The 26,343-nt window shown below is 38.6% G+C and overlaps 2 protein-coding genes across 2 annotated transcripts in view; one reads left to right on the forward strand and one right to left on the reverse strand.

The window, feature by feature from the left end:
• flvcr2a (FLVCR choline and putative heme transporter 2a) overlaps positions 1 to 11,853 on the forward strand; it is a 61,481-nt gene extending 49,628 nt beyond the window's left edge. The window contains exons 8-10 of the mRNA XM_079833640.1: positions 1,436 to 1,547; positions 2,750 to 2,814; positions 8,462 to 11,853. Coding sequence (XP_079689766.1) covers positions 1,436 to 1,547; positions 2,750 to 2,814; positions 8,462 to 8,521 — 237 coding nt within the window. The 3' untranslated portion in view covers positions 8,522 to 11,853. The remainder of the gene's footprint in view (positions 1 to 1,435; positions 1,548 to 2,749; positions 2,815 to 8,461) is intronic.
• Positions 11,854 to 12,893: 1,040 nt separating this feature from the next.
• LOC307136526 (cystatin-like) lies at positions 12,894 to 19,950 on the reverse strand. Its single transcript, XM_079833641.1, has 3 exons — positions 19,597 to 19,950; positions 14,110 to 14,214; positions 12,894 to 14,020 (listed from the first exon to the last, which is right to left on the reverse strand). The coding sequence occupies exons 1-3, from the start codon at positions 19,792 to 19,794 to the stop codon at positions 13,943 to 13,945; spliced, it is 381 nt and encodes a 126-aa protein (XP_079689767.1). The 5' UTR covers positions 19,795 to 19,950; the 3' UTR covers positions 12,894 to 13,942.
• Positions 19,951 to 26,343: the final 6,393 nt, after the last annotated feature.

The raw sequence follows: 26,343 nt of genomic DNA on the forward strand, positions 1-26,343 counted from the left end.
AAGTTGCTGGGTGAGCCCGGACACCTGCGTCACCAAAACCTGAACAGCACGGCTAGTGTTGCTGAGCCCCTCCTCTTGGGCGTCCATGCGTTGAAGGCTGCTGTTAACAAATGACTCCATGGTCATCGGAGCTCCACCTGCTGCTTCCATCAGTGGGTCAGATCGTTCTGTCATGATCACAGAATGAGGAAACAATTGCAGGTGAAAATAACTCAGTTTTAATGTCAGAAAGTACTACAATTCAGGGACAGACAACACCGCTGGCAGGTGACGCAGGGACCTCGATGATCAACAGGTGTATCTGTGCTGGTGAAGAGTGAAGCGATGGTGATGAGGGTGAAATCCGGCGTGAAACGATGAACAGGAAACAACGAACAGGAATCCCAGAACAAACACCACACGATCATCCAACGGAACAGGAACAACTCAGGACACCAGACAGCACACAACATCGACAAACGATCTGACAAAGGAGAGGAGAAAACGTTAAGTATAAATGCAAGTGATAATGACTCGCAGCTGGCGCCGATGATAGATGAATGAGCATGATTGCTCCGGCCACGCCCACGGATCCACGCAGCACATACCAACACAACAAACAGAGACACGAGACACAAAAGAAAGCAATGCATTCATGAACCGTGACACCAATAGTTTTAAACTTCAACAGAGTTCCCGCCTTCAAGGAAGTGAACACTTGTCAATGGAGAATGGCCAGACTCTATGTAGAAATGAAATGTACGAGAGTCTGGTAAGACCAGGCTAGTACTTTATATGACCAGGGCCTAAAATGAACACTCGCCAAGCGCCAAATTGGTGTTGGCGAGCATATGGTGTCAAATGCTAGTTGGCCGGTAATATTATTATGAATTCTAACAATGCAATGTTATAAGGACATGAACGGTAAACAAGCATGAAAGACGCTCGGTACAGTGACAGGCCAGCTCTGCATCGTCACAAGAGTTTAAGCCTTGGCAATTTAAATATTTAAGCGCAAGAAGACGCAAAAGAGAACTCAATTTCCGCTGCGTGGAAAGTTTTGTGTGCGCAAATATCCGAAGCATGCAAATTGTGCTCTCTTTTACGTCTTCTTGCACTTGAACAGACACATTCACAAAAAAAATGTCCTTGTGAGTATCCTAGTAAACTTGAAGTGAACACAAACATTAGAGAAAGATCAGTGTATCAGTATATTAGATCCGTCTTCAATGTTCAATGTTCAATGTTTAATTTATACTGTGAAGACTATCCAGTGTTTTACATTTGATTACTTTATTCAGTGTCTCTACCTGAAAACTACTGTTACTTGTCTTTAATAATGTTTTACTTTATATTAGTTAGGCTGGTAGTTTTTTAGTGCTGGCCTGGAAATTGTAATAGAGAACTGTGAATTTTCACTGGCATCACATGCTCATGATCGTTCTGATGTGTGCAGATGTTTGGTATCGCATTCACCATCATTCAAGGAAAAATCCTGGATCACTTCAGCACACTGGCCGGCAACATCTTCCTCTGTGTGTTCCTCTTCATCGGCTCCATCATGACAGGTACAAACTCATCAGTCATCACATGACACTCATCATATGACAGCTGCACTCGTCTTCTGCACATGTGACGTTTTATGACAGATAGAGCGTGACTCAGTGACACACTTAAACGCAGGGTATTATTGTTTTACACACACTGAAAAAAACATGAAACGACCATGACAATCATGGGTTCTGGTTTAAACTGTGTTTGTTCAGCTTGTCTAAAAGCACATAACACTCCCCATTGAAAATAAACACCTTAAAGAAAGTTTTGTTTAACCCTCTAGGGTACTTCGGGTCAAAAATGTTGACATCAAGAGTGCAAAACAGACCAAAAAACTCACACACACAAAAACACAATTAGCTTTTGGAATGGCACACGTTCATTTGTGTGTACGTGTGTTTTTGTGTGTGTGTGTGTGTGTGTGTGAGTTTTTTTGTCTGTTTTGCACTCTTGATGTTTTAGAGATTCACCCCTTCACTGTTGAGTCCTTTTTTCTGCATCCTGGCTGATTTGTAGATTAAAGAAAAACTCTGTATTTTCATATTTTTGCCAATTTCCCATTCATTTCCTATGGGGGTCATTTTTGACCCGAAGGTCCCGAGTGTGACTATTTTTTTTACGACCACTTAGACTTTTCAAATCCTGTCCCCAATTGTTTTGGGTGTTCATATACCAAGTACCAATAAAGTCACCAAGTTTCGGACCATTCCGATGAAGCTACGATTTATAAAAAAAAATTATAAAACGCAAGATCCACTTTAATAGTGGTAAAAATGTGCTATTGTGTGATAAAAATGCTCAATGTGTCCACCGGATGGCACCGATCTCATTTAAAAAATTGCTTTCATGAGGCCTAGACTTGACTCTAAAATGAAATACAGCTTTCATAAAAAAAAATATATATATTATATATATACATTTTTTATTATATTCAATGGGAAAAAATGGTTCATAATTATTGCATAAATATTAATTATAAATCATAAAATTAACTCAAAACACCAAAAAAGAAAAGAAATAATATTATTGAACAAAAATACATTTCATTGATTTTTCTCAAATCTTTTTTATCTTAATCCCGCCCTCCGGGTCATTTTTGACCTGAAGGTCCTGAATGTGACCCAATAATGAAGAACCCCAGAGGGTTAAATAGTGTTTTTTGCTTGACACCAGATGTGTTGATGTGCAGAAAAGACTGTGTTTCTCTGCCTTGCAGCGCTTATAAAATCTGACCTGCGGCGACAGAAGGCCAACCAGAAGTCCCAGACAGAGGTGAACGCTGTAAGTATGTTAGAATTGGACTTTAGCATAAGAAATAATGCCTGAAGAGGTTCCTCTGTATGATTGGATGCTCTATCTGGCTGTGTGAAAAAGAAAAGGTGCAGCACATCCAAGAGGATTGAAACATAACATGGGTTTAATGGGATTTTATGTTGACTTTAAGCTCATAGAATATACATTAGAACAGATTGTCCTCTACTAGGAATGCTGTAATGCTGTTAGCACATTATGATTAAAGGTGCACTATGTTACATATTTTCAGTAAAATATCCAAAAACCACTAGGCCAGTGTTATATATTTTGTTCAGTTGAGTACTTACAATATCCCAAATGCTTCCAACTATTTGTAAATCGTGAGATGCTATTTTAACCCGGGACGTGTGAGGGCGTTGCCTGTTGATGACATCATATCCGCGTTCCCCTCGGTTTCTGGTTTTATTCTGCAGAAACGCTTTCCTCTCCCTGCAGTGTGATCAAGTGTCAGCCGGCGAGAGAACGCACAGAGTAACGCCATCCCATCATCAACACACTCAGATGTGTGTAATATGATCAGCAGAGCTGCGTTACCTCACACACACGAGCGGAGGAGCGGAAGTGGCGACTGTGGCATAATAAAAGTCCCGCTGCTCGCGAGGCGTGTGTTGCGTTCATCTTATGAACAATGGCTCCAGCGGTTCCTCAGCTCCACAACACTCGTCCTGCTTCTGCTTCACTACAGTAACGTTATTAATCACATCAACATGATTTCTGCCCGAGTCCTGTCCCGATTCTGAGGTGAAGACCACATGACCCAAGAGTCTGCGCATCAAACTATGCCTTTATTTTGAACAGGCGACCTCAAGCGGACGGAAAAGTTACATAGGGCAGCTTTAATGTAGGATGTCCGAAATATGCATAAAATGTTGCCGGAGAACTAGGCATATCGTCCTAGAATAACATACAATGAAACCAGCCAAACCAATTCAATATGATCATGTTAAGCTCTCCATTTGGTTAAATGAACTCTGAAGGCTGTTGTGGTTCGATAATCTACTGTAGAGAAGGAGTGACACTTAAAACAAAAGGTAACACTTTAGAATAATGGTCATTAGTTAACATTAGTTAACTACATTAGTTAACATGAACTAATAATGAACTGCACTTATAAAGCGTTTATTAATCTTTGTTAATGTTAATTTCAACATTTACTAATGCATTATTAAAATCTTGTTAACATTAGTTAATGCAGTGTGAACTAACATGAACAAACCATGAACAGCTGGATTTATATTAACTCACGTTAACAAAGATGAACAAATACAGTAACAAATGCACTGCTCATGGTTAGTTCATGTTAGTTAATACATTAACTAATGTTAACTAATGACCATTATTCTAAAGTGTTACCTAACAAAATTATTAGATGGGTGTTTTTACCAATGTTACTCAAGCTCTTGAATAGAGACACGTCTATACCATAGACTGTAAAAAAATATGGGCGTAGTGTCCGTGACGTCACCCATAGGATTCTGAAGAGCAGTTTTGAAGCGTAAAGTCGGGTCGAGCTGGCCGTCGCCATCTTGTCAGCGAATCACTCCCGGATAACAGAAAATGGGCAAAGAGGCGGGACGTGGGCGGAGCTGAGCTGAGGTGACGACTAACAGACAGCAGACAAACGGCAATCCACCTGTCACTCAAAGTGGCCACGCCCTTAATTATGCAGAACTTTAAGGCTTTATAAAATGTAAACGAATGAGATATAAAATAATTCCCCCCCCTCACAGTCGTCATGAAGGGCAAAATTAGCCGTATAGACCAAAACCACAATGTGTCCCAGACTGTAAACATGTGTTCTTCTGCTGTAAAGTTGCGCATTTTAACATGAGCTCAATGAGATTCTGCTCCTTCTGGAGTCTGTCTCTAGTGGCCAGTCCATGAACTGCAGTTTAACTCACTTCCATATCGGCTTCAGGAGAAACTGCGGGAGGAGCCGCTTGGTCATAACACTTCAACTCTACAAGACTGACACTGTTCCAAAACACAGCAGGGTGTCATAGACAGGCTTCAGTTCCAGAAAGCATCCAGAATAATGAAGATTGACGTATAGTCACCAATAATTTAATTAGTTACATTTATATAGCGCTTTTCTAGGCACTTAAAGCGCTTTACATAGAAGGGGGGAATCTCCTCATCCTCCACCGATGTGCAGCTCCACCTGGATGATGCGACGGCAGCCATTTTGTGCCAGAACGCCCACCACACACACACCAGCTGATTGGTGGAGAGGAGACCGAGTGATGAAGCCAATCGTATATATGGGGATGATTAGGAGGCCATGATGGACAGGGGCCAATGGGCAAATGTGTCCAGGATGCCGGGGTTACACCCCTACTCTTTATCGAAGGACATCCTGGGATTTTTAATGACCACAGAGAGTCAGGACCTCGGTTTAACGGCTCATCTGAAGGACGGTGCTTGTTACAGTATCGTGTCCCCATCACTATACTGGGGTGTTAGGACCCACACAGACCACAGGATGAGCGCCCCCTGCTGGCCTCACTAACACCTCCTCCAGCAGAAGCCTAGTTTTCCCAGTTGGTCTCCCATCCAGATACTGACCAGACTCAGCCCTGCTTAGCTTCAGTGGGAAACCAGTCTTAGGCTACAGGGTGATATAACTGCTGGTTTGCATGAATTATGCATGAGTATTAATATGACCTATGAGTATTATAATAAACCCATGATTTTCACCTCTATGCATCTTCTATATAGGTTAAGTAAAAAATACATAAAAGGGTGGAAAATCAAGAAAAATAGACGTAAACAAATTAACAGGACAAAAAAACTCAATGGGGCCATCTGGTGGTTATATAGGGAGTGCTGCGATGTAGTGGTCAGAGCTCAGGGCTATTACATTATTAATGTATATACTGTATGTTATTCTTCAGATGAAAGTGTCTGTCTGTCTGTTCTGATCGGTTATGGACAACTGGAGAAAACTGTGCTAAATGAATACAAGACTGTATATTAACCCTCACACTGTACATGAGACAGTGTTCATTTAATGTCAGTGTTTTTGCATTCTCTCACTAAACTTTTGCATTAACTGAGACACCGAGTTCGCTCGCTTTTATTTTGTGATGGAATAGTGCATGATGGGAGAATGAAAACGTGACTTGTACGTTTTCAGGTTAAAGCTATAGTTTTGTGAGAGAATGCAAATGTTTTGAGAGAGTTGCTTTAGTTTTAAATAAATAATTGAATTGAAACAATTGATTAAATCCCTCCCTCTTTCCACTAAAATGGTACATTTGTGGATCAGATCAGGATCCAGGATGTCCCAAACTGCGGATTATGGTAATTCCTGTGGCTCATAAACCTTGCGCTTGCCCAGTTACTGTAGTGGTTCTTCAGCCCACTGGAAGTGTTGGCCAGGCTGAGCGTGATGGTGTGATGATCAGATCTGACAGCGGAGGAGAAGGAGCTGGAGGACACAGCGAGTCCTGATTCTGCCACTGATGGGCTGCTCGTCATGGGTCAGGATGATGCTAAAGTGCCCCTATAGGATATTTTAAAGGTTCCTGATGTTGTTTCTCAGTCTCCTACAATAGGGGGTGTTCCAGAGAGTGAGGTTAACTTACCGCCACATATACCCTGAACTCTCAGTTGATTAACCCAAACCTTGCTTACTCGAGGTATATTGCTTACTGTTGGGATTGGTCTACTCTGCTCTGATTGGTCAGATGGCCCAGTCTGTTGTGATTGGTCTACTCTGCTCTGATTGGTCAGATGGCCCAGTCTGTTGTGATTGGTCTACTCTGCTCTGATTGGTCAGACGGCCCAGTCTGTTGTGATTGGTCTACTCGGCTCTGATTGGTCAGATGGCCCAGTCTGTTGGGATTGGTCTACTCTGCTCTGATTGGTCAGATGGCCCAGTCTGTTGTGATTGGTCTACTCTGCTCTGATTGGTCAGACGGCTCAGTCTGTTATGATTGGTCTACTCTGCTCTGATTGGTCAGATGGCCCAGTCTGTTGTGATTGGTCTACTCTGCTCTGATTGGTCAGATGGCCCAGTCTGTTGTGATTGGTCTACTCTGCTCTGATTGGTCAGATGGCTCAGTCTGTTGTGATTGGTCTACTCTGCTCTGATTGGTCAGATGGTCCAGTCTGTTGTGATTGGTCTACTCTGCTCTGATTGGTCAGATGGCCCAGTCTGTTGTGATTGGTCTACTCTGCTCTGATTGGTCAGATGGCCCAGTCTGTTGGGATTGGTCTACTCTTCAGTGATTGGTCAGATGGCCCAGTCTGTTGGGATTGGTCTTCTCTGCTCTGATTGGTCAGATGGCCCAGTCTGTTGGGATTGGTCTACTCTGCTCTGATTGGTCAGATGGCCCAGTCTGTTGAGATTGGTCTACTCTGCTCTGATTGGTCAGATGGCCCAGTCTGTTGTGATTGGTCTACTCTGCTCTGATTGGTCAGATGGCCCAGTCTGTTGGGATTGGTCTTCTCTGCTCTGATTGGTCAGATGGCCCAGTCTGTTGGGATTGGTCTACTCTGCTCTGATTGGTCAGATGGCCCAGTCTGTTGGGATTGGTCTACTCTGCTCTGATTGGTCAGATGGCCCAGTCTGTTGGGATTGGTCTACTTTGCTCTGATTGGTCAGATGGCCCAGTCTGTTGTGATTGGTCTACTCTGCTCTGATTGGTCAGATGGCCCAGTCTGTTGTGATTGGTCTACTCTGCTCTGATTGGTCAGATGGCCCAGTCTGTTGGGATTGGTCTACTTTGCTCTGATTGGTCAGATGGCCCAGTCTGTTGGGATTGGTCTACTCTGCTCTGATTGGTCAGACGGCCCAGTCTGTTGTGATTGGTCTACTCTGCTCTGATTGGTCAGACGGCCCAGTCTGTTGTGATTGGTCTACTCTGCTCTGATTGGTCAGATGGCCCAGTCTGTTGGGATTGGTCTACTCTGCTCTGATTGGTCAGATGGCCCAGTCTGTTGGGATTGGTCTACTCTGCTCTGATTGGTCAGATGGCCCAGTCTGTTGGGATTGGTCTACTCTGCTCTGATTGGTCAGACGGCACAGTAGACGCTGTTCAGCTGGCATTATGCAAATGTGTTACATTGTTATGTATGTATGTAACAGGAAGTAAGACTGGAATTACTTGTTTCAGACAGTACAGAATCACTTCTTTCTTTTAGGAGATACCTCACATTGGTGTGCTCTTTGATCTTTAAAACTTTTACATTCACGGCATGAAACGTAATTGAGAGAGCAGTGAAAGAAAACAGCCTGTTGTGCCTGGAGAGGGTGCAGTAAAATCATCCATAAACCACTGTTTTTTGGCATCTTTAGAGAAAGCAAATATGTAACAAACATACCAACAAGTGTGCAGCCAGTGAAAACCAGGTGTTGGTTTAAATAAAATAATAGGTCCTATATATTTTTTTAAATTACACAGGTCTCCTGAACAATATTCCCGTTCAGCTCTAATCCGATAAATGTGACAATAAGGCATGAAGATATTACCGTATGAAACGGTGTGTAATGTCAAATAAGTTTGACTTGACTATAACCTTTCCTTGTTATTTCTGTGCATTTTTATGTTTATGGTTGCTTAAATAGTGATGGACTGTTACATTTAGTGTTTCTTTTTTTCCCATTTAGGGCTCATCCGTACCTTCCCAAGATGGAAAATCGTTGCCAGTAAAAGAGGTTAAGATGTAAACCATTGGAGTGAAACGTTCCTCAGCACATGTGTACACAACGATTATAAATCACTCAAAACATATACATTGAAGCGTCAGTGGATTTCAGAATCTGACTCCTGCTCCGGGCTCATCATCAATACTCCAGTCTTCTTTCATCAGCATTTCTGAGGGTCTAAACACGCTCGAGAACTCATGAGACTTTGCACACGCATCAGAAGTGGCAAAAATGTATGTGTGATATGGGTTTCAGAATTAGGCGTGGCAAAATAGCTTGATAGTGCCACCTAGAAATTTTGCGCTACGTTTCACGTAGGAGTATGAAATTCGGTAGACACATGTAAAAGCCCAATACCTACAAAAAAGACAGGAAATGAGATATTATGAATCTTCTCGGCTAAATTTGTGCAGTTTTTGCCATTTCCAGATGTTGTTTTTTAACAAACTCCGCCAAGAGATTTAATCAAAACAACATCATATTTGCACAGTCTAATCTAAAGGCCTTACTGTGTGTTCACACCACCACCGGCGAGAGCGTCAAACTTCGCTCCGGCTGCCCTTCCATCGACGCTGTAGAAAGATTCGTGGACATCCGCTCTGACGTAGATCGAATGCTTGGTCTATTTTTAAACTGTATTTAAAGGGCCAAAGCAAACAATCATGTTGATCGGCCTTTGTGCAGACTGACCACAGGTAGGGTATAACCTCATGAAATCATTTAAATGTGAAAAAAATAAAAAAAACTGATCAATTGAAAGATCTTAACATGTTTGCTAATGAAATAAACCAATTAAAAGCCATTTGTGTGGTGTGGCGTTTGCTAGCCGTGGTCTTTAATTCACATTAACATTAATGTGTGTGCAGCCCACATTACAATAACTGTCCTGGCTGAAGTGCAGCATTAATGCCATTGACCCTTTTCACATTTCCGGGTTTCTCAGAGCGGAAGTCGTCATAGTTGGGTTAAATATTATAGCTGTGAATGAGAGAATACATAAAAAAATTTTTGTGTGTGTGCCCATTTGCTCACATAGCAAAAGAAAGTCGCCACAGTAGTGATTTCACAACTTTCAAAAAGAGGGAAAAAATAGAGTTAGATTAATAACGGCAGTGAAAAGAGAGAAATGTGTTCATTTTTACCATCACTCCCATAGACACTATTACTAAACACCCTCACAGCAGCGGTAACTTTTTTATTGTAATTTGATGCAAAAGTAATAAAATACAAAGTTTTAGTGTTATAAATGTACATATATTTAAAAAAAAAAAAGGTTGCAGGATTTACAATATTGATGACTGTTAAAACACGTCACCAGTCTGTGAAAAGGGTCTATTGGTCAAATCAGTGTTGTTTTGAGCAAATGAATTGCATTCCTGCTGAAAAACAAGCGTTCTAGAGCGAAAATGTTGCCTATAAATAGTACTGCACACCTTCTTATCAAGCCCGCCACAGCAATGATCGACCTCTCCTCCATTTTGCCTTGGGAACTAATGTGGTGGGAACCAAAGTTTAGAGGACTGCGTTCTCTGGGATCCTCTCAAGCGGAGCACTTCTACATTCCCATTGGTTGCCGCTGAACCGCGTCATAGCTCATTACCATAAAGTTGAGCTGATTTCAACTCTCCTCGATGCCCAAATCGTCCAAGACACACTGCGCCACTCTCGCCAGAGCTCGCCGTCGGCTCCCATTGAAGATGAATGACTTCCGGTCACTTTGACGCTCTCTTGGCGGCGGTGTGAACGCACAGTTAGTGATGTTAAATTGTGAAGATCTGGAGTTTTTCCTGAAGGGCGTGTCCATGGCGGCCTCACAAAGTTCGATGTTTCGCCATGACACAGGAAGCTGTTGTAACTCGGACATACAATGTCCAATCTGCCCCAAACTTCCCATGTCTGATAAGAGTCCTGACCTGAAGACTCTACATGCCAATATTCAGTGACAGTCATAGCACCACCTGCGGGCAACAGGAAATGGCATGTTTTACGCTGATTCACTCCCAGAAACACATTCAAATATGCCATCAAGTGCCAAAAATACTAGAAACATGTTGAGTTATGCAACACGTGGCTAAGTGCTAATGCATGTGATTAACGCCATGAAACAGGAAGTTGTTGTAAGTCAGGTATACAATGTCCGTGAAACATGTGAAAAACTTCACGTTTGATAATAGTCCTGACCTGAAGACTCTACATGCCAATATTCAGTTACAGTCAAAGCACCACCGGCTCGCAGCAGGAAATGTGGCACATTAAAATGACTTTTTTCATATATTTACCTGCTTAAATGCATGTCGCCCACTATTCACTGTTTTCCTGAGGCCACCCGGTGGCGGGCCCTTTCATCGCTGCTTGCAGCTTTAATGTTCAGTTTTGAGTTTGTTTTCCTTCCTGCCTGAGATAATGAGAGATTATTAATTTGATTAGTCATTCTGTTCAGCTGTTGCCTAACAAGTTCCCTTGTTTCGTTAGTGAGTTGTCCGGTCTTGCCAATGTATACGTGCTGTTGCAATTTACCTGCCTTCATCTGTGTTTGACTTGTAGATTAAATATTATAGACTTTATTGGAGATTCAACTTCTTCATCGTGCGTGTATATACAACCCAGTTGTGTGACAATTGTTTTGACATTTGAATTTAAATACTTTACGAGGGAAAATAAAGTCTTATAACACACACAGACATCAAGAATCAGCATGTGAATCTCCACAATGGTGACATACTTAATGCTGCAATGCATGTTGGGAGGCAACATAGTATTAAAATCATGGCTTCCAGCATGCATTGCGGCATGAAACATGTCACTATTGTTGAGATTCACATGCTGATTCTTGATGTCTGTGTGTGAATCCAAAACAATTCCCACAATGCATTTAAAAATCAAAATTCAGAATGTCTGATCTGCTGCATAAAAGTTTTGTTGGTAAATATATTATTCACAAATAATCACTTTTGATCAGGAATAAAAGTAGTGAACTATTCCCGTTTATAATGCTGTTATCTAGATCACCTGATCATATTTGGTTATGGCTTTCTTTGCAACAGATTATGTGTTTTATTAAACACTGTTGCACAGACCACAAACTAGTGTTAAGACCTCCTAAACAGAGACCAAGACAAGACCAAGACTTTGAAGGGTCGAGACCAAGTCAAGACCAAGATGTCAGCGCCATATTCAGACATTGGCGGCTTCACTTTTCTTCAGTGGAAGGCATTGAAGACGACGCGTCCATATTTTTTACGGTCTATGGTGGACAGAAACACCCAACTTGCCTGTGTTTTCTGCTTGCGTGTTTGTTTTGTGAAAAGCGCTCACTCCCATTTTAAAACTTTAAATAAATTCTGTAAAAATGCTAATCTCTGAGGTATTAATCTAGACACAGTCCATTATGTCTTAAAGGGTTAGTTCACCCAAAAATGTGAACTCACATGAATAAAATAATTTATTCCTCACCCTAATGCAGTTCAACACCTGTAAGACCTCCGTTCATCTTCAGACACAGATGAAGATATTTGTGTTGAAATCCGATGGCTCAGTGAGGCCTGCAGAGCCAGCTTATGACATTTCCTCTCTCAATATTAATGCACTAAACACATTTAAATCAGTTCATGTGAGTACAGTGGTTCAATATTAATATTATAAAGCCACAAGAATATTTTTGGTGCGCCAAAAAAAACAACTAAATAACGACTTACATAGTGATGGCCGATTTTAAACACTGCTTCATGAAGCTTTGGAGAGTATTGAATCACTCTGTTGAATCAGCGGCTCGGTAAATGACATTATTTTCATTTTTGGGTGAACTAACCCTTTAAATGAATGTGAATAACAGGAGGTGGAATATGTATATCATACAGATCCATGCATTAGTAGGCAAATTATTTTATATACATATTTTTGTCATTTATCTACATTTTGGTAACGTTATTGTGCAGCTTTATTGAGCAACGGGGAAGGAAACCCTGTATTTGCATTTTACTTTGATTAACTACAGTTTGTTTTAACAAATATCTATATATGTGGTTTGACTTTTGGTTAATAACGCCCAGTACTGTGGGGATGGGTGAACATGAGTTTTGGTACAGCAAAATTTGCTATCATCACTTGCACTTAGCTTTCTTTATGCTTCCTTTCTAAATGTCGATAAAGGTTTGACGTGGTCCCAGCCGTCTCAGTAAGCGTTGCGTTGCAGAATTTACAGACTGCTGTATGTTTTCTTTTGGATGCTTTTTTGCAGATGAACTTTTTGTGGTTTAGGTAGCCAAATTGTATAACAGAAGTTTCATGTCTCTCGCATTCACGTGTGTGTGTGTGTGTGTGTGAGACGTGATATGCGATGTGCGGGGAGGGACAACTGCCACCATAAAGCAATTAGTAAAAACTAAAAACATTTACATTTAGACATCGGAAGTTTAATGTCTAATCACAATAATGATGTTAACAAATCATTTTGAGATATGCCCTCAGTTGTGGTCTTGACTGGTCTTGAAATACAATCCCGAGTCCTCTTCGTCCGAGACCGAGTAAAAAATGCGGTCGATTCCGAGACGAGACAAAGACCTTTAAAAAGTGGTCCCAAGACCGATCTCGAGTACTACAACACTCCCAAAAAAAAAACATAAAAAGCCAAGAGTCAAACTGCCTTATGGTGAAAGGAAACACTGATCGCCATAATGGCGACCAAACATTTTCTACATCTGAACCTGTTCATTCTTAAGAACTTCTGTTTCCAATAGACACAAAATGCTGAACTGGCTCAACTACAAAAGATTTGTTAAAGAATAGTTGCACCTCTCCAGAAAACAAATAAAGTCAAGTTGACTCAACTAAACGTTTTTCAGCTCGTATAACTGTTATTTACAAAAGTTGAGTCAACAAGAAAAAGCTAGGGGACATTAGTACTAAGACTTTTGTTTGTTGTACGAGATTTTAACAGTGTGTGGATTTTTGCTGAACAAACACAACAAAATCAGTCATTTCAACTTTGTTCAAGTTGTGTTTTTACAGTGCAAATATGTAAGTTCTGGCACTTGCACTCCTAACTGTTATCACATAAATACTATGGTTGGATTGTTGTGTTCTTTATGTATACATACACAAAATGATACACAGCTTTCTCAATCCTCCAAATAAGTGACAATCTCATTCAGTCGTGTTTTAATAAGTAAAGGACCAAATATTGCAAAATGCGTTTTATTACTTCGAAATTCTTACAAATTATAGACTTTTTCAGAGCAACTGAGTCTAATGAGATTACATCATTATTATTGTGTTAGTAAAGCATTCTTAGATCATGATTTGTTGTTGACATCAAAGGTTATCATGACAAATCAAATTTCTATTTGATCAATAGTAAAGACTTCTACTTCACCATAGTTAGCAATAACAAGTACATTTTATTGCCGCATGTTCAAAAGCCCCAGAGTGCATTAGTAATGTGCACTACATGCAGGTGTGTTCAAGAACTTGAATAGATTTTAACCATGGCTGGCTCCAGACTGTTATCTTGCACTGAGTGACCTAAAAGAAAAGAAAAGTCTCTTTTAATATGGGAATGGAGAAATGCAAACAGGCAAGTGCAATACTGTAAACGAGAGTGTGTGTCTTACATCGGCGGGAGCCTGCTCAATGGCACACAGGGTCTCAACTCCACCCTTTCTGCAGCTGGTTTTGCCCACCTTCACCGTGAAGATGTACTTCAGGCCCGAGACAACCTAGAACAACCAGACACATGCTCAGACATAGTTGAGTCAATCCTGATGCATTACATGTATACATTATACATTATTTAACCTCTGCAGACCCTGACCTCGTATCATTTGAAAGCTTTCTGGAGATATGCATCACTTTGGCATTTGTTTTACACACAGTAACTTATTTACACTAAATTACTCTGGCACCATTTCTGCCTGCATTTGGCCGACCCAAATGTAAAAGCTTCCCACACACACACACACACAGTGTCTCTAAACACACAATACTGGTGTCATTTTACAGGGAAACCTCTGAAGTTTCATAAAGCACTGCTAAAAGTGATAAACATGTGAGGATATGTTGTCTGAGCTGTAATAACCCCCCCAAAAAAGGCGCTTTTAGATTTTTTTGGTTATGAATTCAGTTGTGAAAGTGTGTGTTCTAGCACCCTGCAGGCAGTTTGGGCTGTAAACACTAGATTACAGAAAATAATGGAAAATTTATGTTGTCTGTATCATGCATGCAAGATTTATTCAAATGGCTCTGAAGGGAGGAATATTACCTTTTTTATTATATAACCCCCCCCCCCCCCATAACCATATACCACTGGATATGGGGGTTTTACATAAAAAAGGTCATATTTAAGGGGGGTTAATAAGATGGTAAGGGGACGGAAATCCCAAAAATAGTCCCAGATCTTAAGTGGTTAAAGCAGTAAAAAGTAATTGATGGCAATTTTTTGTTAATTTTCAAAAAATATTGGTCATACTTCAAGTACTCCAATACTGTTCAAAACGTCACATCTAAAAACCCTTTACTGTCTAAATATATTTCCCTTATGTGGCCTATAATATAAATAGTTTTTATGTTGGGTCCAATAATTCTGTTGTTCTCTTTGTATTTTGCTTTTGCATACAACTGGCAAAAATGTCAAGGTTTCTGAAAATGTGTGTGTTCATTTTTTTCATTATTATTATATTCCTTCATTATTCCTAGTATATTTTCCAACTTCTCTAGTAACTATTAGATACTATTTAAACTCATTACAGGGCTCTACATTAATGCTTGTCCGGGACGAGTGGATTTTCGGAAGGGGCGAGTGAAAGAGAATTTTACTTGCCCGACCGGACAAGAGCCTGATTAAAACATCAATAACCAAACATATTTAGGGAATCACCAAAATGTAAGAATGATTCTGCATTCATTAGTGTAAGTGGCGATCCATATTGGATAATAATAAAGTATAATGAACTGACCGAGTTGTTGACGCTCACACAGCCTCATGAGGAGAAATCACAACAAATGAGAAACTCAGTTAACACACTGCGGTTAAGATGACAAATTGTGTCGTTTTTATATTTATAACATATGATAGCCTACAGTTAAGCAACATCACACAACCAAGAGTGCTGTTTTCCTGAATACCATCCTAAACCCTCACAGTCTTCCTCTGAGTCCACACTTTCGCGACCTTCTGAGACCTAAAATGACAACTGGGACACCCTACAGTCTCATGGACTTAACACACACACACACACAGCGGCCATTTTAAGTCCACAAGACCGAAAGTGCACATGAAGTGTGTCATTTGGGACAGGGCCAGATTAATTCTTGAATGAATCGTTTGAATGAATCGACTCAATGACTCGCTCATTAAAACAGGCACAGCGCCACCTACTGGTGGTTTAATTTCATCTTTCCAACATTTCTTATTTGTATATTCAAACAAGATATATTATATTCATATATTCATGAACGTATATTCATAAAACGATCTCAAGACATTATTTAATGCAGTTGTAATTTTTCAGTGTAAATTATTTAATTTGATTGGTAACAGCCCTTTAGTGTCTTATTCTAATTTAATTTCTAGATCAAATTAGAAAAATAAAATGAAAGCTGAAGCGTAGCCTATATTTAATAAGATTATGGAAAAAATGCCCTTTATAAAAGGTAAAAATATCACAAATATGCAGATTTAAATATATCGAAGCTGATTGAGAATATTGCTTCAGAACAAATTATATTTACAGCAAAAAAATTCCGGACAAGCAAATTTTTTACTTGGACAAGTGATTGACAAGCACGTGAACCGGCTTAATGTCGAGCCCTGCATTAGTACTTCCTCATACCTGTGTTCATTTCTTTGCTATAAATGTAACAATATTGACAAGTACCTTCTTCCATTACTAACAATTGTTTGCCATTAAATTCTATAGGCATGTGGAATTACAACTTAAACTAAAAAAGATACTAGTCGATACTGGATTACTTACTATTAATTAAAAAACAGTAACATAAAATTAACTACTAGTTAGTTTTTAAGACATAAATATTCACACAGCTATTTGTTATACAATTATTTGTATGGAGTTAATTTGTCACACCTTATGTCAATGAGGTTTGATGACACAGTCATTGATTCCATCACCATGAGTGTTAGAACATGTTCCTGGATCAACATCTCTGTTGACACTCCAGTCTCCCAATCGGATTTGACTGAGGTTTACACGTTTACAAGCAGGGTTAGATGCTTCTACGCCATTATCTAATCCTCTGATTTTAGGGATAACTGAAGGGTTGGGGTTAGGGGTAGGGATATGGTGAGAAGGGTCTGACTTAGAGCTGCAACTAACGATTATTTTTTCTGTCGACTAATCTAACGATTATTTTTTCGATTAGTCGACTAATCTAACGATTATTTTTCCGGATTAATCTTATGATTCTTTTTTACTGATTATTGTATTTCAAAGAGGGTAGTGAATTTGTATATTTTAACATGAAATCAATGAATGATGACAATATTAATTGTATTTCAGGAAGGGTAGTGTACATAGTATGCCATTTTATAATGAAATATATGAACACAAGAAGCTTTTTAAACATAATATATAATGATACTATTCATCATAAAATGTATACAGAGTAGCCCTAATAAGGAAAAGTTGTTTACTATAGTAGTTGAGTATGATTTACTTATTGATTTGTGTCAATAAACGAAAATGCACTTGTATTTATCTGCAAAAGGTTCACATACAGGAGCTTTCAGTATAGTGTTAATGTATAACTAGTCGTCTATTTTGAAGATACATGTGCATAAACAACGACTAAAGCTGCCAGAAGTTTTTGCCCAAACTTCAAAGACAAATTATTAAATGATTAAAGCTAGAGGCATATCTTAACTTTAATGTTACTTTAATCATGCAAACTACCTATATACAGCATGTTATTATGCATATGTGTTTGGGACAGAGCGGAACCAGGTCGCATTAACAGCAGATATATGCAGCCCATAATAAATAAAAGCACGAGACGTACTGGGGTCGGAGAAGAACCCCGGAAAATGTGACCGTCTGTTGCAATACACGCGCCACGGTTCAGCTGCGCGAGAGAACACTGGCAGCAGGGTTGCCAGGTTTTCACAACAAAACTCACCCATTCGTTACTCAAAACTAGCCCAAAACAAGCCCAATCGCGTTTCGGGGAGGTTCTCTGGTAAACATCGCGTTCGGGGGGTTAAATATGTGTGTTTTTTTTGCAGGGCTGCCTGCTAAAAGTCTCATTCCCGGGGCTAAATATCACATAGTTGGTATCGCTTCAACCCGCGGACATGAGACACAGCCTGCGGCAACAGTGTAGAAGTAGCCCAATTCCACGGAAAAAACCGGGACTTGGCAACACTGATTGGCAGTGTGAAAGCTCCCGCTCTCCACACACACATCTCCTGCTCTGCCACCGCGCGCAGTGTGAAACCGGCGTTACAGAGCGAACAAAGCACAGTGTTATTCGGCTTCTGTTTAAAGTACTCCCACACTTTTGAATGTCGCGGTCTGGCTTTATATAATGATCATTTTCACTATGCCCGGGAGCAGAAGCTGCCATTATTCTAGATCTTCTGTACCATTCTAGAACGTAAATAATGTGCCGCCGACGCGTCGACGCATTTCACGCACGTCAACGTATTTTCGTAGTCGATGTCATCGACGACGTCGACGCGTCGTTGCAGCCCTAGTCTGACTGCAGAGCCACAGTTTTACCCCACAGCGGTTTTGCCCGCGCAAGCGCATTTCATCAGGAGAGTTTTATGTCGAGGAGATGCATGTTACGGCACTGGAAGGGAATCATTTCATGATTTACCACATTCTACCATGATTTACCATAGTTTAATTACCATGATTTACACCATTCTAGTATGATTTACCATAATTTAATTACCATGATTTACCATAATTTAATTACCATGATTTACACCATTCTAGCATGATTTACCATAGTTTAATTAACATGATTTACCATAGTTTACCATGATTTACCAAAGTCTAGTATGATTTACCATAGTTTAATTACCATGATTTACCATAGTTTACCATGATTTACCAAAGTCTAGTATGATTTACCATAGTTTAATTACCATGATTTACCATAGTTTACCATGATTTACCAAAGTCTAGTATGATTTACCATAGTTTAATTACCATGATTTACCATAGTTTACCATGATTTACCAAAGTCTAGTATGATTTACCATAGTTTACCATGATTTACCACATTCTAGTATGATTTACCATAGTTTACCAAGATTTACCATAGTTTAATTACCATGATTTACCAGTTTACCAAGATTTACCATAGTTTAATTACCATGATTTACCATAGTTTACCATGATTTACCACAATCCCATTATGATTTACCACATTCACGATTTACCCCGTTCTAGCATTATTTACCATAGTTTACCTTACCATGATGTACCAAATTCTACTATGATTTACCATAGTTTAATTACCATGATTTACACCATTCTAGTATGATTTACCATAGTTTAATTACCATGATTTACCATAGTTTACCACATTCTAGTATGATTTACCATAGTTTACCAAATTCTAGTATGATTTACCATAGTTTACCACATTCTAGTATGATTTACCATAGTTTACCAAATTCTAGTATGATTTACTATAGTTTACCATTATTTACAACATTCTAGCAGGAATTACCATGTTTCTAGTATGATTTACTATAGTTTAATTACCATGATTTACCAAATTCTAGTATGATTTACTATAGTTTACCACATTCTAGTATGATTTACCATAGTTTACCATGATTTACAACATTCTAGCAGGAATTACCATGTTTCTAGAATGAACTACTGCGGGCAGATATTATTGGATATTGTTAGTAACACATTCTCGGACAGGAATGTTGTCCCATGATCAACAAAATGTGTTGACACCACTGATCTAACTTATATAAATGTTTATTTAGATCAGTGTTTGACACAATCAGGACGCGCCATGACAGCGTTCAAGGAGAAAGAAAGTGCGTTTATCACTGGGTGTGATTTAGCGACGTTCCGAGAGTACACGATGACAAAACAAACATTTAAACTACTTACTTGTTTCTGAACCTTGATGACTTCGGAAACCTGACTCACAAACGCATCATTGCTTTTCCTGTTGAACTGGACCATCGCGAACTGTAACGCGTTCTGAGCTTCTTCGTCCATGTCTGCGTCGACTGGACCTCCGACCAGCCCAGCGCTCGCCACGGCCAAAATCACCGCCACAAACGGCACGATCATCTTCACATCCATGTTCAAGCTGTAAATGGTCTGTCTTGATTCTCCTTTGTGTCGGCAAGTCGAAACTGGATGGAACCAAACGAGCTGTCAGAGATTACATAAACAAACGTCACGCGCTGCGAATCGGGGCTGGGCCTCGCGCATCCACCAATCGCAGTTTTAGGAGGAACCACGGGTTTGACAGGAAAAAAACATGTTTTTCTCTCTCTTTTTAATGTACTTTTTTGTGTCTGCTTCTTTACACTGATCTGACATGGTTTTGCAGATGATTTCATATTGGGATGAATGTTCATGTCTTTATTTGAGTTAGTTTTCTCCTGTTGTGGTTATTTGTTCAGGTATTTGCTCCACCTTGCTGTGTGTTGGTCATAATGTTTTGATGCTTTGTTGGTTGTAGGCAGGGTTTGACATTATCTTTTTTTTGCTCACCAGTCACTGTGGCTAGTGGTTTTCCAAAGTCACTAGCCACTCAGCATTTTCACTGGCCAAAATTTGTTGGAAATTACATTTGAGTTGACTTTGACATGATTAAATTACTTGATTTTGAGTCATTTTACTTAATTTAGAAGATTTAAAACCCTTTCAAATGCCGAGTGACCGCCCAAATCAATACTACACTGTATATATCAGCTGGTGTGTACAGGTGGGCAATATGAGCATAGGCTAATATGGGAAATTTAATATATTTTTTATTATTTTTAGACTATATAAAAGACTAAAGAAGCAAACAATAGTAAATAAAAAATTTTCAGATACAGTAGGTTTATTTAAAATGTATACACTTATTTAACATCTGTAGTTGTTTGATTAACATTAAAGCTCCACTGTGTGATATTTTCCCCCATCTAGTGGTGAACCTGTATATGACCATCCAGTGAATATTAGTTTCTGTTCCTCTCAATTCCGATTTCGTTTTATCTCTACGGTGGCCGATTTAGTCCAAGATTAACATGGCTTCCAGTTCGACCTCGTCCACATTGGACACGGTGCCATCGAGTGTTAAAACGCCAAAGGCCAAGCTTAAATTTACGGGTATGTCCCTCTTTGGCTAATGTACTTTCAAGATGGAGGAGCAACATGGCGACCCGCATTCAAACCCCTCACCCGTATGTATTTACAATGGCATATTATAAACTTACGAGAATACTTTATTACTTGAAATAAGTAAATATACATTAATGAGCACATATATTTTTGAAAGAACTAAGTGTTTTTAGCTAAGAATAAACTAAAAAAGTTACACAGTGTAGCTTTAATGACAGACAGATATTTAATTGGGCGGCTGAATGCATGGACGTAATATTCTGACACATATCCAGTTATTACCCACCTGTTTGCGTACACTTAAGCCATAACCAACTGTGTTTTTGATTATTTTTTTGATTTTTTTTGATTGAGTGTTTTATTTGAACATGTTAAAAAAAAAAAAAAAAAAAAAAAAAAAGAATAACAGGAAGAGAATATGTATGTACCTAAATCATAAATTCCTACATACTTACAATATAATTAAAAATACCAAATAAAAAAAGAACATACACTTCTCTATACACACTTCCAAAATTATTATAAAGAATTAAGTACTTCAAATAGAAATAACAAAACAATTTCACATGTTCAAAAAGGAGTAGGAAGAAGTTCGAAAAACTTTTCTAGTCCTACCCCCCCCCCATCTCTATTTTTCCCTTAATTAACACAAATAGAATCGTTGCTTTACATATTTACATAAACATACACTATATATCTACTTCCAGTACTTATATTCACATATTTCACAGATGCATACATTCATAACTACAGTACGTATACACAATTCTATCATCTTCTTTTCCATTTATCTATATTACACCCAATAAAACCCATGCAAACTAGACTTTTTATATAATCCCAAAAACATACGGTCAGTATACGATACTAACATCTCAATTCCTTTTCATATCCCTTCAATATTTTAATTTTAAATATTCTCTTAAAATTACTCATTGTTGTACATGTTTTCATCTCTTCACTACAGTTATTCTTATAGGCTGTCTGCAAAAAAAAATAATAATAATTTTGAATCCACTGACTTGCATAGCTGCTACAGAAACGACTTTCGACTTTGAGGATCTTGATAGAAATGTAGTGGAGTAAAAAGTACAATATTTATCTTTCAAATGTAGTGAAGTTAAAGTAAAAGTTTCCCTAAAAAATAATACTTCAGTAAAGTACAGATCCTCAAAAAGTGTACTTAAGTTCGTTTCTGTCCACCTCTGCATATTTTAACTCACTGAGTAGGCTAAACATCGGGCAAAACTCATGCAAAGTCACAGGGAGTCCACAATGATTATTACAGTAAGTCTTTGGCCTGGGTTTTTATGTTTTAAAAGAAGTAAATAAAATGAATACTGCTGCTCTAACTGTGTAAGTCACATTTGTTAAATGTTTTGTATCCGCTCCTTATGATCACTCAACTCAATCAGTGCATTGTGTGAAATAGCCCAATGATTGATTCCTAAACTATAATCACTGTTATTTGCAGAAAGTATAGGCCTATGAAAGATGGACTGTGCCTGCAGTTTCCTTCCGCAGATTATCTATGATTACTGTATTTCACAATAAGTAATGTGGAAACATGCAGGCAAACATTGACATCGACAATCCTGTTTTGAAACAATGTGAATAAGGTTGGGACAAACTCCTCAAGTTAAGACACTTACTGTAGATAATCATATAATCAGGTATGTATAATCATGAAGGATTGTTAAGCAACTGGCTGCTGGATTTTAGCATTGTCTGAAAGATTAAGTGGATTTTACATCAGTGTTTCCAAAACCTTTGCCCTGTTGTGTTGTGGAAAAGTTCAATGTCCCTTCAGTTCAGCATTTGAAGAAAAGTCGAAGTTCCAGGCCTCAAAACTTATCGTTTTGCATCCAATGATCATCCTTCTATGTGTCTTTCTCTTTTAGCTCCACCTCACAGTTTAGCCACACTTAAGAAACACCTTAAAATACCATTTTAATGAAGTAACAAACTCATCCTGACCACACCTTTCTAAATGTGGATACAAAATCAACAGCAATGTAATGAATGGTCAAACGCTGCAACCATATGAAGTATTACTGCCCCGGTGCATGGTGGGAAGAGGGGGACAGATTTTGGGCAGTCAGAGTTGACAGATTTCACCAAAAGTGTATAATCTTATGATTCCATCCAGTCGGATTTTATCAAACATGTTTGATATTTCGGTGTAACTTTGTTTTGGGAACGACTTGAAATGAATCTGGTGTATGATGCACAGTTTTTGCGTATGACACCACAGACGAGGCTAAAGCCAATCCCCGGTTTCGGTTTTTGTAACCGAAAGCAACTTATTATCTTCTATTGTTTTGTCTGAAGGCATGTTTATAAAAGCTACTTAAATGTCCCAATTAAACCAAGGCCTAATCCTGGCTTAACCCTCTGGGGTTCTTCGGTCATTTCTGACCCCAATTCTTTTTTTTTTTAAATGTTAAAAATCGTAGCTTCATCGGAATGGTCCGAAACTTGGTGACTTTATTGGTACTTTGTATATGAACACACACAAACAGGATTTGGGGACAGGATTTGAAAAGTCTAAGTGGTCGTAAAAAAAATTGTCACATTCAGGACCTTCGGGTCAAAAATGACCCCCATAGGAAATTAATGGGAAATTGGCAAAAATATGAAAAAAATTTTGAGCATACAATCTACAAATCAGCCAGGATGTAGAAAAAAATGACTCAACAGTGAAGGGTGAATCTCTAAAACATCAAGAGTGCAAAACAGACAAAAAAAATGTGTGTTTTTGTGTGTATAAGTGTGTGTGTGTGTGTGTGTGTGTGTGTGTGAGTTTTTTTATCTGTTTTGCACTCTTGATGTTTTAGAGATTCACCCCTTCACTGTTGAGTCCTTTTTTTCTACATCCTGGCTGATTTGTAGATTGTATCCACAAAAAAACCTCTGTATTTTCATATTTTTGCCAATTTCCCATTCATTTCCTATGGGGGTCATTTTTGACACGAAGGTCCTGAATGTGACAATTTTTTTTACGACCACTTATACTTTTCATATCCTGTCCCCAATTTTTTTGGGTGTTCATATACCAAGTACCAATAAAGTCACCAAGTTTCGGACCATTTCGATGAAGCTACGATTTTTTAAAACATTTTATAAAACGCTAGATCCACTATAATAGTGGTAAAAATATGCTATTGTGTGATAAAAATGCTCAATGTGTCCACCGGATGGCACAGATCTCATTAAAAAATTGCTTTCATGAGGCCTAGGCTTGACTCTAAAATGAAATACAGCTTTAATAAAAAATTAAAAGAAAATTATATATATATATATATACATTTTTTATTATATTCAATGAAAAAAATGGGTCATAATTATTGCATAAATATGAATTATTAATCATAAAATTATCTCCAAAAATAAAAAATATTATTGAACAAAAATATATTTCAATGGTTTTCCTCAAATCTTTTTTATCTTAATCCCGCCCTCCGGGTCATTTTTGACCCAAAGACCCTGAGTGTGACCCATAAATGAAGAACCCCAGAGGGTTGATCTAAGCCCTGTTTGGGTGAAAACAGGCCCGAGTGTTTCCAGATCTGTTCAGATTGGTAAATCATGTTGTGTATTCCAGCTAGGGCTGTGCCGGTAAACTGACAACCGCCAAAACACTTTTGTTTTTGTATGTGAAGCTGTTTTACGTGAATATTATGACACGAGTGAAGCACAAAGCTTTATTTACAAAATAAATAATAGGTTCGCAATTAAATGTTACATCGCAGCCATGGAAACATATGATTCATGTCGAACGAAGAGAGAGGGCTTTGTTTGTGAGGTGAGCTAAATTTAAAGGGGTGATGAATTGAGAAATCAACTTTCCCTTGAGCCTTTGGTATATAAAAGTTCATTGTGATATAAGAATATCCTGTAAGTTTCAGAGCTGAAACTTCCTTTAGTCAAAGAAAAGCTTTTATTGACAGGTCCGGAAAACAAAAGATCTCACAATATGTCGACCACTGACGTCATCATGTGGTGAAACGCCGCCTCTACAGATAAATATGATTCTGATTCTGTAGCTGTGCCTGGTTGTGGAAGAACAGAGTTGCTGCATAAGCTTCCTTTGGAGCTAATATTAGGAATGTGTGGTTGAACTTTATTTTTAATGAATATCCAGCTCACGTGGGGAAGACATTGCGCGTTTGTTCGCTTCATTTCACCGCGGATTCGTTTGTAAACAAGAGATTGGATTTGCAGACATATTGAGATTAAAACAAAATGCTATGCCTTCTATATTGGATCCGACAGGAATGAAGCAACACACTAATGTGAGTAAAACGTGTTTTATGTGTTAGTATTGCATTGTAAGTGATCGTATTGATTATGTGTTTGTGTCTAACTGAACATACCTTAGCGCACCTTAGCGCGGCTTTGAACGAACCATCCCTCACTGCACAAGGTCCAGAATTAAAGCCAGTTTTTTGTAGTAATAAAATAAGTGTTCTTTTAAGTAATGACGGTCAATAATAAGAATATTTTTCCGATGTATAGGCTATAAATGTTGTGAAATAATTGCCTAGTATTACTTTAACACCGCAATGATATTGCGCAGCACCAAGATCTTCTCATCTGAGCTGCCTGCGGTCTGTCACCGCTCGTCAAACGGCAAAATATTTAAGATGACCAATCAAAATAAAGTAGGCGGGCTTTATGTTCACTGAAGCTGCTGAGCGTGAATTCCAGCGCAACGCTTCAGTAAACGCTCATAAAGTGCGAGATCAGATGTAGCTAAACTAAACATTTCATATTTGCCAGCTGTTTTAGGATTGAAATGTTAAACTACCGACGACATAATCAGGCAAACTAATAAACTTTTGTCTAATTTTGCCATTTTTAATTTAAAATAGGTTTATAAATACATCATTTACGTGATTTAATGTAATAATTAGCAACTGTCAATGTGAGAGAACAAGAAACATTAACAAATCCGTTTTCTTCATATAATGAATAAGATTAATAATGAATGTGTACTTTTTTTTAATCTTAGAAAGGGATTAATAAAAACTATTCTAAATATAAATTGACCCTATGTTTTGTTGACTGCTTTAGGAGGGGAAGAGAGGGCAAGATAAGGAGGATGAGAGAAAAAGAGTGATGAGATGAGGAGAGGGAATTGACAAATAATCTACTGCCCACTGACTTGGTTTTAAAGCTATTTCTGATCATTTTTTTGCCTTCAAACGTCTTAAAATGAGGAAAAAATTTAAAAAAAATTCGGGGGAGCTTACCCCTAAACCCCATAACTACCTAGGGTGTGTGTGTGTGTGTGTGCACAGTATAGACCAAATAATTAAAGCCCCTTTGTTTCCTGACCAATTATAAGTTAGTGATCCTACAAATGTAAATTTAGTGACATCTTCAAAAATGTATGTTTCACAACATGAAACAAACACATGTTAGCTTATAGTTCTGTCACGTGAATTTGTGATTTAAACTTTGTGGGGAAGTTTTGATTATCCATGCCAAATAACAGTGTGTGTTTGGACTGAA

This window comes from Gobio gobio (genome assembly GCF_949357685.1).
Source record: "Gobio gobio genome assembly, chromosome: 13".
Taxonomy (NCBI): Eukaryota; Metazoa; Chordata; class Actinopteri; order Cypriniformes; family Gobionidae; genus Gobio; species Gobio gobio.